Raw genomic sequence first — 18,092 nt, forward strand, 5'->3', positions numbered from 1 at the left:
GCTTAAGTACTCCAGTCACATGGGTGTGTCCTTTAAAAATTCAATATTTTATAGATATATTATAAGATATTATGAATATTTTAGTCAAATCCCTTCCATAAGCCTATCTCCCTAAATGCCTTAAAATTAAACTAAGTTACATTACAAGACGAATGAATCAGAAAACAGGTAATCGGCAACATTAGAATTTATTTTCCAATAACAGGATATTCATAAATACTCTGGAGACAGCTTCGACGCCCAAGCTTTAATAACTATGGTATAAAGCCATGCTCGATTTAGGGAATAAGAAACATTTTAATCGTCATTGTCACCTAACATTAACACACCGTTGTACAATTTTAATTCATTAATTGTTCACGACACGAAGAGCACGAATAGTCAAAGAAACTGACAACGATAGTTGCCATCAAGGCTTTGTTGTGTGTTGTGTTGTTTATACTCACTACAGTAAGAACGTTTTATGTTATCTAACCGCAACAAATAAAACAGTAAGAACAGTAAAAACATTTTATTTGGGTCCACCACTGCCGCGTTCAACAGCGTGGTAGCAGATAATGTTACAATAGTTCAGCTCCTGTCATGTTGATATCCATTGCACTCGATAATGACAGCAACTTTCATGGTGCAAATATATAAAAGTTACCGTATCGTTATTTTTTATTGTCATGACAGTGCATCTATCAGGTTTGGTGTGATAAACATCAGTGCACAAGAACCCGGTGGAAAAAACGTCAGTTATTTAACCTCAATAGTTTATTGCTTTAATGAAAACTACGTGAAATAACTAGTCAAAATTAATGTCTGTCAGCAATAAAATTTAAGATAGTTTGGTGTAATATAGGTAATAATGGTGTAAAGTAGTTTAAAAAGTTTATCTTCATAGGGGTAGTAGTTTTTATAATATTTGCATATGAATATAAATTTTGCACATAAAAGTTTGTCCGAACTACTACTTAGAACTAGAAATCAATTTGTTTTAGCAAACATGAACTAATACTCCTACGAATATAAACGTCGTAAACTACTTTACAGCACATTGAGCTTGCTTTAGTTTGAGTACTAATAAATATCAGTGTGTCTCATGATTGCTGAGACAAAGATTTCTTACAATAAATTCACTAACTACTGATTTTTTATGAAATTTTACTTTTTAAAATACTGTATTTTGGGAACTATTGAAAGTAAACAGCTCTACTAGGGCTCATATTTTAGAAAATTTACTCCAATTTAAATTAAGTTCAATTAGGTTTTCTAGTGTTGTAGGTAGTTTCAAAATATATGGAACTCTAAATGAAAAAGGCCTTTTTTTAAACAGCCACCATTTTTTGTTTCCCTAACTATTCTTGGCAGACTCATCAATTTTGAATAGAAATAACACATAATTCTCATAAAGTAAAAATTGAGATGAAATTACTCACTTTTTTCTCCTGTTGGATTCTTGTACTAGCAGTATCTGTCACATAAGTGAAGCAGCTGTTACTTAAGGCCCGTTATTATTGATTAATTTTTTTATTAAATCTAACTTCAAATTGTAATTCCCTGCTCTCTTCTTCAAAGATCCCTGCTCTACAAGGTATTGATACGCCCTCTGCTTACCAGAGCCAATATGAATTCCTTCCCAAAAAATATTCTAATGGCACATCCTTCGCTACATCAATAGGGGATTAAAAGTTGATCAAATACGTTTGTGTGCCACTGGTGGCACCTAAAATAAACATTTTTGGATTTAAATTTTTTCAAGATCGTAAAAAGTAGCTCGGTGGACAGAGTCATCCTGATTGATGGTAATTATTTTAACTTGTAAAAATAATTACTCTTTTTAAAAACTAAAATGGTGTGAAACTGAATAATTTTCGGAAATGATATTATAAATTTCGGAGAAGATTATCGAGTATTTACATCTCAATAAGCTTATAGTGAAAACTAATACCACTGAACAAATTACATGAGCCACCTCATGATCTAATCGAGCTTTTATCTTTCTGGATTACTGATCCTTCTATCTAAAATTATCTTCAATTGAAATCCAACGTCGTAGTATCATCGTTCTTTCCAATTTACAAGGGATTATTTGAAGGGATGATCAATGTACTCCTTAATCCAAAGGGACCGCTCTCCTTGCCGCGGTGAATATATTCCTTCAAGGGATGAGACCTCAATATTCGGTTGGAACACGCGACCTAGCTATAATCTTCTTATCTTACATCTTAAAGCCATCCCATCTGGTGCTAAGTAAATTTATTTTCTTAATAGGTTTGTCGATCAATAGCCCACATTTGACCCAGATTTGCACGTATGTCGAGACTAAGAAACAGGTACTCGGTTGAAAATGGAAAGAAAAAAATAGCTGCTCTACAGGTATAAAATAAAATCTGGCTACACAGCTGACATTGATGCAACGGCCAACCACAAATGGAATGAGAATATTCTATAATTTTTTTTTATTAAAAAATATTAAATATTAATAATTTAACAATTTTTTGTTAATTGTGTCTCCAGTTGACCGGTTTCTAAATTTTCACTGAAGTTTTTATAAATCAATACAGCAACTCTCTGTATTTTAAGTTTGTATGTTAGATAAGATAAATATTTATAAAAATTTTGAAATCAAGACAATAATCTCGGATAATAAAAATGATATATCTACTACACCATAAAATACAAGGCATTAAGAATTTAAAAAATGTTTTCATTAAAACGAACAATCATTAATCAAACTAATTTTATTTGTTTTAGAGATTCCTATTATTGGTACATTTTCCTTCCTAATAATGTAGTTCTGATGCCAACTACTAGTACAAAACTAAAATTAATTCAGTTTAAAAAATTATAATCGTATATCTCATCCACTCATAGTTCCCTGCCCCTCTATGTCGAATGATTGGAAGCTATCTTAGCGGAAGATCATTCGTCGTACGAGTCGATGAGGAATACTCGACTCCAGTTCCCACCACCTGTGGAGTTCCCCAAGGCTCGGTACTTGGTCCAATCCTATTTTCAGTCTTCACGGTACCCGTGGTCACTTTGGAGCACAAGGAAGCAGTAATAGCAGCCTATACTGAGGAGATTGGTATCTACGCCACCAGCGCCAGACATCGCCGAGCACTCGAACTAGGAAGGCAATGCACTGGTCCTAGGTCTTGGGGGAGAGGCAATCTCCCAAAAAAGTGGGTTTGCACAGGCCAATCAAAGAATTTAATGTACCGACGGCCAATGAATTCCGCAAAAGAGGGAAGCTGGAATTCTTGGTGGATGGCACCATTCCCGGTTCTCTTTATTGTGGTATCTCTGTCGATCCACCACAGGCTGGACCTCTGATAACTCTGGAGTTTTTGCAGTGTTGTAGTAGATGCGCACGATAGACGTGCGTTGTCAGACGAATTACGGCTTAGTATAATTGTAGCGTGAGCCGTAGAGAGAACTGTGGGGGTGTGCGAAATTGATACAGCCTATGTGACTTCTACATTGTGATCTTCAGTTTTTCCTTGACGTTACTGGAGAAGGTTAGGCGTCTGTTCATTGTCACGCCAAGGTAAAGGATGGTGTTTGACACGGCCGTTACTTCATCATCCACCGTACAGGTCTTTGTTAGGGTACTTTTCTTCCCCTTCTGAAAAGACATTACGATGGCATCCGTTTTCGCCCGGTTTAGACAGCCCTGTGGGTTTGGGAGCCCTCGGGGGTCCATCCAGCCACTAGACAAACCTGAAGGTATAGTGGTGTTTCAACCGTATGTCTACTGTGGCTAAATGAGTACACTGGTTATTGCCAGTGGTTTTGGGAAATTCCTTGATTTGTATGTCCCTTCTGACCTGTATCATGATGCCTTTCCTAGTCCTGAGCGTTACTAAGCAATACAATATACACAGAGGAAAGTCTACATATTTCGAGTATACATTTACATAATATCATGAAAATGAAATTAATAAAGCATGCGATAGTACTCAACTGGTTCTTTTGGATCCTGAAATCTGCCTTACCTCTCAAATTAAAATAATAAATTTGTTGAGGAATAAATATAATTTATTTAATAAAGAACAATTATTTTTTAAATGATTTGAAGACTAATAAATTAGAGCATTGATATCAACAAAGTAATAGTAATTTCCTCAAAAATAAAAAATTAACCTTAAATAATTGTAAAATTATGTTGTATATAAGAAATTAATTCAATTATTTAACAAAAACAAACAGATCTGACCTGAAAAGTAATGGAATTAACTTCTTTTTTTTTCAATTGGAATGAAAATCTTAAAATTTGATACTATTTAGACTACTAAAATCTTGAAAATAAACTTTTAGAAAATTGATAAACAAGTAATCTGATGATCTGTGAGAGAGAGGGGCACCTGTTACAGATGTATACAGATAATACAAATAACATGCACATGCTAAATACAAAAACTCTGCCCACAAAGGATATAAAATATGATGGGGAAAAAACTATATATTATTACTCACATGGATGTTTTGTTTCATATGTAGCTCATTTCATCAACCACCTCAAGAATATAAGAAGCTACCTAACTGATCTAATTGCTAAATAATCTTAAATTTTAATATCATATTTGCTCCAAATATATGTCGAGATTTTTTCCCATTAAATGCAGGTTTGACCTACATTCCAAGTTTACCCATCTTCAGGATCAACTTATTTTGGATCCAATCTAGAAAATGAAAATTTTATTTCAACCAAATTTTAATTTTTATGCTTTATTTTATTTTTGATTTAAACCATTTTAGTATTTGAAAAATGATAAAAATAAAAAACATTGTCACATGAAAATTGAAAATTAAAAAGTATTCATTTAACTACAAATAAATTGCTTTCTTTGAAAGTTTGAAAACTCAATTTCAATAACCCAATTTCATTTTAGATACTTGAAACTGGTGAATCCAATTCATCCTCTCCCTTCTGGACTTTTCATAATATGAGTCATTTATCAAGATTACAACTTTAGTTCACTATGGAAACTAGCACGGTAAGTACTATTTGAATCCAGTAGAATTATGGAAATCTCTCTGCTTTCTTCTCTTAACCCAATTTCATTCATTATTTATAAATTTTCTTCAAAAGTTTCCCAACTATTTATAAGGTTTAATTTTACTCATCAGCTGGGAAAATCTGCCAAGAAGGCCAAATATGATTTTTCCAAACAAATCCTCAGTCCGAACAAGTGGTATGAAATCTAGATAAAACTCTATATTGAATATAATAACATGGTGAGTTTACCTCATGCTGAAATATTTGCAAGGAATACTTGCAATGACAGCTTGTAATTTTTTTCCAATTTAAGAGATTAAACATTTTTTTTTTCACAATTGAAATTCTTACCTCAGTTGCAGGTTAAATATAGAAATGTTTTTTAATTAATAGTGTTAATTATCATAGCTAAAGATTTTGCTAAAAATTATTTTCAAAATGGGGGGACCACTTATAATTCAGATTTATTTATGATTTATTTAAAGACAATAACAAATACCTTAAAATTACACCTAACATTAATAAAATTATGAATTTTAGTCATTTTATCCCCATTTAGCACCATCTTCCAATATGACTGACTACTTTGTTACATATATATCTCATCTTATTAATAAGTGTGTTGTAATTTTACCTTGATTATTCTCTGTATTTCTGTCTGATTGATTATTTTATCAGGAAATTTTCTTTAATTGTGAAAGTTTATCATATTAAGTATATATTCATGTTTGATATGGGTTATATTTAAAAAAAAATAATAATTATTGGATTAAGTAGTATATATTTACTCATGAAATTGAATTGAATGTAATGTTTAATGTTTAATATTAATGATATATGTTCTTAATTAAGAACACATCGCCCGTCACACTTATTAATAAGATGAGATATATAGTAACAAAGTAGTCAGTCATATTGGAAGATGGTGCTAAATGGGGATAAAATGACTAAAATTCATAATTTTATTAATGTTAGGTGTAATTTTAAGGTATTTGTTATTGTCTTTAAATAAATCATAAATAAATCTGAATTATAAGTGGTCCCCCCATTTTGAAAATAATTTTTAGCAAAATCTTTAGCTATGATAATTAACACTATTAATTAAAAAACATTTCTATATTTAACCTGCAACTGAGGTAAGAATTTCAATTGTGAAAAAAAAAATGTTTAATCTCTTAAATTGGAAAAAAATTACAAGCTGTCATTGCAAGTATTCCTTGCAAATATTTCAGCATGAGGTAAACTCACCATGTTATTATATTCAATATAGAGTTTTATCTAGATTTCATACCACTTGTTCGGACTGAGGATTTGTTTGGAAAAATCATATTTGGCCTTCTTGGCAGATTTTCCCAGCTGATGAGTAAAATTAAACCTTATAAGTAGTTGGGAAACTTTTGAAGAAAATTTATAAATAATGAATGAAATTGGGTTAAGAGAAGAAAGCAGATTTCCATAATTCTACTGGATTCAAATAGTACTTACCGTGCTAGTTTCCATAGTGAACTAAAGTTGTAATCTTGATAAATGACTCATATTATGAAAAGTCCAGAAGGGAGAGGATGAATTGGATTCACCAGTTTCAAGTATCTAAAATGAAATTGGGTTATTGAAATTGAGTTTTCAAACTTTCAAAGAAAGCAATTTATTTGTAGTTAAATGAATACTTTTTAATTTTCAATTTTCATGTGACAATGTTTTTTATTTTTATCATTTTTCAAATACTAAAATGATTTAAATCAAAAATAAAATAAAGCATAAAAATTAAAATTTGGTTGAAATAAAATTTTCATTTTCTAGATTGGATCCAAAATAAGTTGATCCTGAAGATGGGTAAACTTGGAATGTAGGTCAAACCTGCATTTAATGGGAAAAAATCTCGACATATATTTGGAGCAAATATGATATTAAAATTTAAGATTATTTAGCAATTAGATCAGTTAGGTAGCTTCTTATATTCTTGAGGTGGTTGATGAAATGAGCTACATATGAAACAAAACATCCATGTGAGTAATAATATATAGTTTTTTCCCCATCATATTTTATATCCTTTGTGGGCAGAGTTTTTGTATTTAGCATGTGCATGTTATTTGTATTATCTGTATACATCTGTAACAGGTGCCCCTCTCTCTCACAGATCATCAGATTATGAAATGTTTAAATCAAAAATACAATAAAGCATAAAAATTAAAATTAATCTGTTTAATTAGTTTTTGTTAGTTTAACATTTCTGGTTGTCGATTCTACTTAACTATTTGATTATTTCCATTCTACTTTTTTGATTCTGCTTAAATTTTCCTAATTTTGTTCCTCAAATCTTAATTCTAAGTACCAATTAATTAAGCTCTCCTCTGTTTTGATTAGCATAACTCCCAGTTTAAACATACCAGTAGTCATACATGTATATATCATTAAACTTTTTTATTGCATTTTATTTTCCCAAAATATGAGATAATTTTTGAACAAATAATCACATATTATTATATTATTATCTTTTATAGACCTAGAACAGGCTTATGACAGGGTACCAAGGCATAAGATGTGGGAATCTCTTAAGAGTGCAGGTATTAGTATTGCCTTAATAAATCCAGTGAGGAGTCTGTACAGAGAAGATTAGTACAGAGTGAAGCTTGGCTCTTACTTGTCTGAGCCTTTTTCTGCATCTAAGGGTCTTAAGCTGGGTGCAATATGTCCCCAACCCTGTTTAAAATTTATTTACAACAGGCAGTAAAGGAGTTGAACGCACAATGGGAAGAGAAGGGCATTGATATGTGCGGACATATGCTGTTCTCCCTTTTCTTTGCCGACAACCAAGCAGTGGTCACATATAGCAGACATGGCCAGGAAGAAGCGCTGAAGGCCCTGAAAAAAGAATACAGCCAGTGGGGTCTACAAATAAATTTTGATAAGACCGAATACCTGCCAATAAACTGAGAAGAGGACCTTCAGATTAATGGAAGTATGTGTAAGAAGGTAGACTCCTTCAAATACCTAGGGTCGATAATAGATGGGAACGGTGAGTCGGAACCAGAGGTTAGGAGGAGAGCTGGTCTTGCAAGAAGGTTGACCAGAATGTTGCACCCAGTCCTCTGGAATACGATCATCTCAACCGACAACAAAAAGCAAATTTTTAAAAGTATTGTTGAACCCTCACTTAACAACACTGCAGAAACCTGGACACTTAACCCAGGACTCTACTCCAAACTACAAGTGGCAGAGATGGATTTCGGGAGGAGATGCCTGAGGATTACCCGCCTGGATAGAATCAAGAATGAAGATATCAGAAGCAGGCAGGTGACCGAAGAAGTTTCGGAGAGGATTGGAAGGAGCAGACTGAAATGCTATGGGCACTGTCAGCGGATGCCAGAACGTAGGTGGCTGAAGAGACTTCTGAAATGGAAACAACCAGGAAGACGGAGGAGAGGAAGACCCCAAACCTGGTAGAAAGACTGCATGGAGGAGGAAATGGCTGGCAGAGGACTTGAGGAGGAAGATTGGTGGGATAGAGATAAGTGGAGGGATGCTCTGACTTAGACAGGCAACCCAATGAGGGAAAAAACCTGCAAAAGGGAAAAACCTATTTCTAAATTTATATCTTGATTCTAGAAGTGTTACTATGAGGTTTAATGATGAGCTAACTAACAACAATAAGGTTTACCTTTCTAGGATTAATACTGTTTGAGGGAAGGATCATAGTACATTCTAAGAACCAGTTAAAAACATCTACCTGGTAGGCCTCTGCAAATGTTCTTGCCCCTGAAAAGCAAAGCATTATAATAAATAAATATTATTTGAGAGAAGTACATAATATTATAGTGTACTAAGAATTTTATTATATTTAATATGATAGTATACTACATATATAATATTATAGTATGTACATGGTAAATACTAGTTATATCCACCTACTTTGTTGTACTTGATGATCTATGATGCGTGTGATGTGAGACATCCAGCATTTCTCTGCATATATTCCACATCTCTGTAATGACAATATGCATTATAATAAAACAAATATAACAAACTGTATACCATGTAAATTTAATAAATATACAATTTAAAATGCTTCAATTTGATTTTTGAGAAACAACAACATGAAGTTTCTAAATCAAAAAAATCCTACTGATGATTAATGGGAGGTATTGTGAAGTCGAATAAAAATATCCCTAAGTTTTGTAGAATTGCTGTAAGAATCTAGGTTAATTCTGATGAAATAGATTTTTTTCTCAGGAATTCATGCAAGAACTTATTTGTTCAATGGCTTACCTAATATTATTCTTTGAGTAAAGGCATTAAAAACATTTTGCTTAATTTTATCAATAAATTACTTCTTGGTGTTAAGCCAGACTGTCACCCAAATCATCTTCTGATAATGAATATGGTCATCAATTTAATTATTAAAAGAAAAATTTTCTCTTTTAGTTATATTTAAAGTTTTAAAAAGTTAAACAAATTTTCTGTGTTATTTATATTTAAGATAGGAGTATGTTTTTGGATATCTTGCAGTGATGTATAGTATCTGAATGATTTTTCTCTTTAGACTATTGATGTGAGATGTGTTGGATTTTATTTACTTATAAGTTATGTTGGTTCTTGAAAGACCATGAATTGTTGTTGAGAATTTTCAAAAGTATCCAAACTATTTCTGTTTTCTTAATATTATAACTTTTGCTCTTTAATGTTAATATAAATATATAGATATATTTTGACATTATTATATTCCTTAATTAGAAAACCTATGACATAAAACTATTTATTGTCATAGTATATACAATTAGATCTATCTCTTTTATACTGTTTTTTATTTTATATTTTTTCTTACGACATTCCTTTTTATTTTATCTAACATTTGATTATTTTTTAAATTAGGAGAATATAGCTGAGGAGTGAACATCTGCCTGAAGAGCACAAATATCAGTGAAGAACACAAATAAGTAACACTTATTTTATTAGAGCCAACTTTCGGCTTGAATTTAAGGTCTTTATCGAGGCCAGTTGCAAGACATTGTGTTAGTGACTTAAGTTTTGATTATTTATGGTTTTTATAACTTTATTTATGCTTTTTAAAATAATCCTTAAAACAGTACTGATATATAATATAAATTTTTAATAGGCAAAATTTCTTGTGATTTAACTTCTGAACTGGAAGAAAGCTTTAATATGGAATAAAAAAAAAATCTTTATATTCAGTATCAAAATACTTCATTATGTTATACAAAGCATGATTGTTTATTAATTACAAAGATCAAAGTATTTAAAGAATTATTAATACTTACAACTGAAGATTTTCAATATTTTCAAGTATCTGTAATTCAAGCTATTCCAAACTCAAGACTTTTATTATAAGAGCCAAAAAACGCAGGGTGGCAACCTAAATCAGCTGAAACAAAATTACAGTATATTTCATTAATTTAGAATAATTATTCTGCTTAATATATAAACCATTCGTATTTTTTTTTTTAAGAATATAAAAAAAATTGATTTTAATTCATCTATTTTAAATGGATTTCTTTTATAATTTAATAATTTTAAATGAAACTATTTTATACCCCCTTTTCCAAAGGTTCTAAAAAAACATTTAGAATACGATTTTTTTTTTTCGTAATAATTGAATCATTTTAAATCTAATTATTATTTTCTTACAAAATCAAAGAATTCGATTGGTTTTATTTTCGTTTGATGTCCTATTGGTCCCGATTTACTTACAACAGGGAACTAGAAGGCTAATTTTTGAAGGGCGGGAGAATATAAGATGGAAAAACAAATTGTACTTAAGTTCGAGAAAGAAAAGGGTAAGTTATAGGTAATGATTTGATTTTCAAAAATGCGGGTTAAATTCTGAAATTTAAACCACAACAGAAAGAAGTATACTATACTATCGCACTGATCATAGAGTAATGAATAAAGTTATTTTAAAATAACTACTGCGGTGAGTTTAAAAATGTTAAACGCATAATAATGAGTTTAAATGTTACATCATCTGCCCAGAACGGAATTGGAGCCAGATACCAAGTTAAGTAATTGTAATAAAGGAAGAAACTTTGTTGATTATTAAAACTTAAATTTGTTTCAACTCAAAAATTTTAACATTGAAATCGAGCTTACTTTGATAGGATTACCAGCGTGAGACTATGATAAAAAAAATCTTGATATAATCAAGCTATAGAATATTGCCAGCGATGTAACCAAAGAAGAGTTCCGAGTCATTTTGACACAAAATATTTTTACTTTTCAATTAATTAGATTTTAAAATAATTTTTTCACAAGACTCAATAAATTAATTCTATAATTTGAAAGGAATATGGTCTGAGAGGTCAAAAAAACTTAAATAGTAAATAATTATACTATTTTTATTGAGCCAACGTTTCACCCCACGTTGCAGGGCTTCATCAGGGTTAAAAAAGATACAAACACTTGACATAGTTACAAAAAAAAAAGAAAAAAAAAATATAAGTGGAACATAATAGGAGTATACAATGAAAAGTAAAATATATTAAGAAAAATTAAAGGTTGTAAACAGTAAATGAAAAGGGTAATAGTAACAGATGGATAAGAGATAAAATAAGAGAAGCTAAAAATAAACGTTGGAAAATAAAATAGTTGTAAACTATTTTCGTTTCACTTGTGACCGCAACCCTGACCATCTTCCTATATAAGAGAAGAAATATTGAAGAAAGTACAAATTAAGAGATGAAAAAAGAAAAGAATAAAATCAAATGATGAGACAGAATTCATTTGTCATTGACTACATCATGTAATATGTAGATCAGTCTTTTGTTAATCTCGGCATACGTGGTGAGGATAGCGTTAGGATTGGTTGGAATGTCTGCTGTATAGACTGTGTAGAGGATGGGACCGAGGATACTACCTAGAGGAACACCAACGGACTGAGAATAGAGGGATGAATAGGTACCATTGTTTGTGGTTGTGGTTTACTTGGAATAGTCTATCAATGAGAAAGGAACGAATGATGAGAAAGTATGTAGGAGGTAGGTATTTACGGAGTTTGTAAAACAGTCCCGGTTGCCAGACTCGATCAAAAGCTTGTTCTACATCGAAAAAGACTCCCCCGCAAGATAGGAATATGCTGTGGCAGGTTATTGTGTTTATTGTTATTGATTCGATTAGTCGATGTGTTGTCAGTTATACTTGATCTTATTGATGATGTGAGTTTTTCAATAGCTTCGTCAATGTCTTGTTTTGTCTTCAGTCTAATGTTTAAGTCCAGTTTAGTATAGATTTATTTATAATGTATAGTAATAAATATGAAACATCCCAAGTTTCCAGAGAAGATTTAACTGAAATTAATGAGGGTTTTGAGACCACAAAAAAGAAATTTGAATGAAGGAAATGATTTTTTAAAATGAATATTATAAACAGAGCTAATACAAGTATAGGACATAATCTCCACCATGGAATACTCCAGTATCGCTATGATTGACATTTGTTTTTTATAATCACCAATATGAGGCTATAGGGTGCGATAGTTCACTGTCAAGACGTCTACATAAGGTAGTTGATGCGCAAGCGCAGATAGTTAATAATATCACAAACTATCAAGACAATGCTAATTGTCGGATTTACATATCCGATTTTGTGAATTTATTATTCAATCTCATTTTTGTGCCCACTTCATTGTGAAATAAAGCCATTGCGAATCATACATTGCAACCTAATGTCACAGGCGCTCGTCATATGTCTCGACAGCCTGATCACTTGCACACAGGCGCTCATCGCTTGCAATCATTCTCCTTCCTTTACTTGCCCTTTCAGTGACTAAATTTTGTATGGTTAAATTCGATTGTTCCAAAAATGTCTCACGATTTATTTTATATACATAACTATAAACATGCAATTCAGTGCTCCCGGTCGTAAGATACACGATGGAAGTGATTGTAACAGCTAAAATTATAGCTACCACCATCAATGTGGAAGCTAGGGTCAAGTTAGAGAAATTTAAAAGAGTTTAAAACAAAGTTTCACTCTATAAAACCTATAATAAATGGAATATGGTCCGGGTGCGGTCAATAATATATTATAAAACTTATAATCTTTCAAAATGTAAGCAGCTATAGGAAAAATTTAAATTGTAATTTGAAAAAATGTACGTATGTTATTAATACAGCTATCATGCTTTTATTTGGAACAATTGAACAATTTCAATGTATAATAGTATAAATTTCACATTTAACAAAAATTATATCAGGTACCCTGATAACTCAAAATGGCAATCTAAAACTTTAATTTTATTTAACAATGAAATGATAAAATTTCAATCAGTAGTACATCAAATTTAATGAATAACTTATAAATTAGACTTTTACATTTTTTTATACGTCAATTATTAAAACTAAAGATTCCAGGTGATTTCCTCAAGCAAGTTAAGAACACTATACACCCTCAATTCTCCTAATAAACAATCAAAATTATCAGTAATTTTAAATGCGAGTATTATGTGGAAATTTCTATTATTTGTGCTAATCATATCAGCGCTGTTTTTCTGTAATGAAAATGGCCTATTTCTAGATTGCCTAAGAGCTTGCATTTGTAACAACACTGCCATAGTACAGAACAGAACGACTCCAGCTATCACTGCAAAAACTTGCAATGTGCCATGCTAACCTGACTACATGGGCTGAGGTTACAGTTAGAATAAGATGTTTCTTCTCTAGTGCATTACCTTAATAATTATTTTATGTTCAATGGAGTCCCCAAATGAAAATTTTCCTGAAAAAAGAAGCCAATTTGGTGGAAGATTTTTGAAAGAAAGTGATGATGTGTTCAGTCACAATGCCTGGTAAGAGAAACAATTGTGTTCCTGGTTCTGCGTACAAAATAAATCAACTTTGTCAATATGTCTTCTTTTCATATATTATAAATAGATAAGTAATATCTACTATTTCACAAAGAAATCCTATTAGTTTCAAGCAACATATTAAATTAGCATTGATTGCTCAAATACATTTTTAAATTAATCCTGCCAAGATTCCAGACAACTGTAACTGTTTAGAACATTATATTCCTCTAAGGTTTCATTAACCTTCTATTTTATCTTCATTAGGTAGCTTAATTGAAGTATTTTCATCTAATATATTCATGTTACTTTCGAATTTGATCTCTCAATTATTTTTTAAATTATACTAATTCAGTAATTGGTAATGATATTACTTGATTGTTCATAACCCACATTCATATTTATATTCTATGACACTTCTAGCTATATGCCTGCAAATATAAAAATTCTATTAGTTTAATGTTATTTTGAAAACTATTAGTATTTCATCAATCATTATAATGTCCTGTACTATACATAACACAAATTGTACTTTTACTATGAACTTCGTTGTTATTGTTCATAGACTAGTACTTAAACCTCATTTTCAAATTGTATTTCTGACTGTATTTTACCTAGTGTTTGAATATTTTAATTTAACTTGGCTAATTTTAATTTTAATACTTTTGATATAGAAAAGTTTTAGTAATCGCACATAGTTTATTAATTATAGGTTTCCTATGGGTAAAAAATAATACAGTACTATCGTTGGTCTAACTTGAAAATGTGTAACAGAATACGATTTCTGAAGGTATCTTATTTCTAAAAGATTTATAAAAACTATCATTGTAATAACTTGATCTTAATCCTTAACTAGCTAATATATCCTACAGGATGCATGTTTTTTTTTTATTTTAATTGATGGCTTTCATTTTAGCTGTTCTTTCAGTAATTTATTTAATTACAGATGTGTAGAAATTTTGAGGATATTGGTATTGCTATAAGAACCTAACAAGTCTTTAACGCCATTGCATTGGTTAAAACAGACAAATCAACAATTAAGTTATGTTAAATTGTTGTTTTCTATAGCCTTAAAAACAATCTCTTGTTTTCTCCATTCCATATTCTTGTCAATAGTGGTAATTCTATTATTATAATTTATATTGGAAACAAATAAGACCAAGAAACATTTTGTATCATTTATAATATATGGCCTACTACAGGTCATTTTATTGAAAAGTTATTAGTATCCTGTTTATCTCATGAGTTATTTCCTTAAGAAATTATTCCATAAAATTATATTTATATTTTTTTATTCTGTCTAAATAATTGTTTATTGAACAATTTCTATAATTTTAATCTATTTGGGGCATAACATTAAGATGTTACCTATATTTCAAACTTTTTTGTTTCATTTTTTCCAGTAATGAACCTTTCTAATTGACCAAGAAAAATAACTTTTATTTTCCTTCCTCCAAAAATTAAGCTTTTACCAAACTTATAAAATAACTGTTTTTTGTTTGATGTCATGTTCAACCAATTACGTTTTTCATTAATGAATGATCTAAAATTATTAGTTCAACCAATTCAAAATCGTTGGTTAACTCTTTCCTCTGCCCTTTTTAAATTAAATATTGACTGTTCTTTTCTTGAAAATTAAATATCATTTTTGTTTTTATTTTCTGTTTTTAATTGTTTAGGGACAATGTGGAATGGGATGAGGAGAAAGAGGAAGAAGTTAGAAATCTTGTCAAAAAACAATTGGAAAATCCTATGAATGAAGAAAAACAAATTTTATTAAAGCAAAATGCTGATAAATATTGGGACAAGTTTTATGGAATACACGCAAATAGGTTAGTTGAGTGTTTTACATTGATTATTAATTTTTTGTTTATAGCTATTTACAACTATAATAAGGCCATTCTAAACCTATGGAGTTGAGCTTTGGGGCTCCACTAAACCTTCGAATTCCTCTCGTATCCAATCCTTACAATCCGAAATTCTTTGTAAAATCCTCAATGCTTTTTACATTGTCATAAATAAAATCGTACATAAAGACCTTTATGTTTCCTTTGTAACCGATCTAGCCCAAATCAGATATCACTCCTTTCATTACAAACCCCCTAGTTTCTAACCTTGCATCCTCTTCCATTCCTGACAATCCTCTGAGGCGCCTGAAAAGAAGATGGCCACAAGACCAGCTAATGTAAAATGTCATTAGAATGCTACCAATGGTTAGTTGCTCTACACACCTGTAACACTCCATTTTAACTAAGATCAAATTTACTCAATGTATTATATAATATATAGTTGTAAATTTCAATAAAGATATTTTTAAAAAAATCTTTAATGTTCTTTTTGGTCTCTCTAATTATAGAAATGTTTCTTCATTATTTGGGATACAACTCAAATCCTCCACTGTTGATTTTGTCTTTTTCTTTGAATTCATTTTCTAAAATGAACAAATAAATGACCATATTTGACCATTGTTTTATCAAATATAACTGTTTTTTGGAATAAATAACATTTATGAAATCAAGCAATAATTTTTAGATTCATTCCACTTGAATGAAGACTCAGATATTAGTATTTAAGTGGATCTTTAACGTTTGAGTTGCATGAAAATCTTTAAAATACTTGAACCTTATGAAATTTCTGATTTTATTCCAGATTCATCTTTTCCTAAGGAGAGTGAGAAAAATGGTCAAAATAGACTGTTTTACACACCATAGAACATTTTGCAGTTCTGACTTTTACTGGTTTTATCTCCCTAACTATCCTAGTCCCTTTAGTCTGTTTTGAAAAACATATGTCTTGATGATAGAGCTGTATTTTGAAAATTTTCTATAGTGTAAAGGCACTTAATCTATTTCAGCTGTTTTCTATCTTATACTGCTTTTTTCTGCCCTTCTATTATATTTGTATTATTTTTCTTTGGAAAATATTTTTTATAAACTCAATTTGTAGTATTCAAATAGTGGGCTATCTAAAAGAGTATAAGCAGTTATAAAGAAATGATCAGTGATCAGCTGTACATTATTTTAGATGCCTCCAGAGCCATATTTCTTATACACTCTCATGTTGATGACCACTTAAATCGTTGGATAGCTCAAAAGATTAGATATTCCTCCATTTATAACTTTTACGTTATCATTAATATGAGCATTTTAAAAATTTTGCATACCTCAGTTCTGTACTTACTACAGCAGAAATTTTAAAAATAAAAAAAGAAAAAAAATTGTTTTTCTATTTGTAGATGTTTTAATAAATATTCTGCTTAAGAATAATTTGAATCCATTTTCACCCTTTGTTTTCCAAATGCTCATATAATGTGTACTCCATTTTTTTAGATTTTTTAAAGATCGTCATTGGCTGTTTACTGAATTTCCAGAATTAGTTCCAGCTGAAGAACTTAAAGAAGACACACCTGTCAGTATTAATGTCAATAGCGAAACATCAAAGGTTCTTGAAAATCAAGAAGTATACCCCAAACGGTCTATTTGGGAAATTGGATGTGGTGTTGGAAATACAGTTTTTCCAATTTTGCAATATAGTACAAATCCTAACTTATTTGTCTATTGCTGTGATTTTTCTACAAAAGCCATTGAAGTGCTCAAAGAACATCCTGATTACAACACCAAAAGGTATCCTCTTTAAAAAATTTAAGTTCAATTTATTTCATGTTTTTTTTTTCGTTGGTTATATCCTTTATCAAATATAGACTTATAAGCCTGGTACTCATAAAAAACAATTTAGTAGTATTCTTTCGAAAGTTTATATACATACATTTCTCAAATATTAAGGATTTTTTGATCAATGAAAATTCCATAACTAAATCTTATCCAGTTTATTTCAACATTTAAATTTTTCCTTTGTAAAAGAGCTGTAACAAGGCAACATTGTCAATAAAAATTTAACTTCTCTACATGAGATATTTCCATAATATATCTACTTAATAACAACTTTCCAAAATTTGGTTTATAAATTTTTGAAAAAAACACTCCTGAATTGTATAGTTTATTTTATTTTAGTTTTTTAATATGAGACATGGATGGGGACCATCTTTTGGCGTGTGCTGGTCTGGAGGATGTTGAGCGGGATGCGGACCAACTAAGAGGAAGAATAAAATTGTATTGGGCTGCGAGAGGGAAATTGGCGTAATAGCCCACTTCCTGTGGCATAGGGAAAAAAAAAGTTTTTTAATATACTAGTTGGTCGATGTGATTAATATTGCATGACTTATTGGCCAGTCACTGAATGGTAATTGTTGTAAAATTAAAATATCATATGTTTGATAAGGTTAGACATGAGGAGGTTATACAATTGTACAGC

The 18,092-nt window shown here is 30.6% G+C and overlaps 1 protein-coding gene across 1 annotated transcript in view; it reads left to right on the forward strand.

Annotated features, from left to right (window-relative positions):
- Window positions 1-13,302: 13,302 nt before the first annotated feature.
- The window catches only part of metl (methyltransferase-like protein), a 15,924-nt gene continuing 11,134 nt past the window's right edge, over window positions 13,303-18,092 (forward strand). Inside the window, exons 1-3 of the mRNA XM_014438634.3 lie at window positions 13,303-13,784; window positions 15,461-15,613; window positions 17,111-17,404. Of these exons, the coding sequence (XP_014294120.1) occupies window positions 13,690-13,784; window positions 15,461-15,613; window positions 17,111-17,404 (542 nt within the window). The 5' untranslated portion in view covers window positions 13,303-13,689. The remainder of the gene's footprint in view (window positions 13,785-15,460; window positions 15,614-17,110; window positions 17,405-18,092) is intronic.

This window comes from Halyomorpha halys, unplaced genomic scaffold, assembly GCF_000696795.3.
Source record: "Halyomorpha halys isolate HHAL.00 unplaced genomic scaffold, Hhal_1.1 Scaffold62.1, whole genome shotgun sequence".
Lineage (NCBI taxonomy): Eukaryota > Metazoa > Arthropoda > Insecta > Hemiptera > Pentatomidae > Halyomorpha > Halyomorpha halys.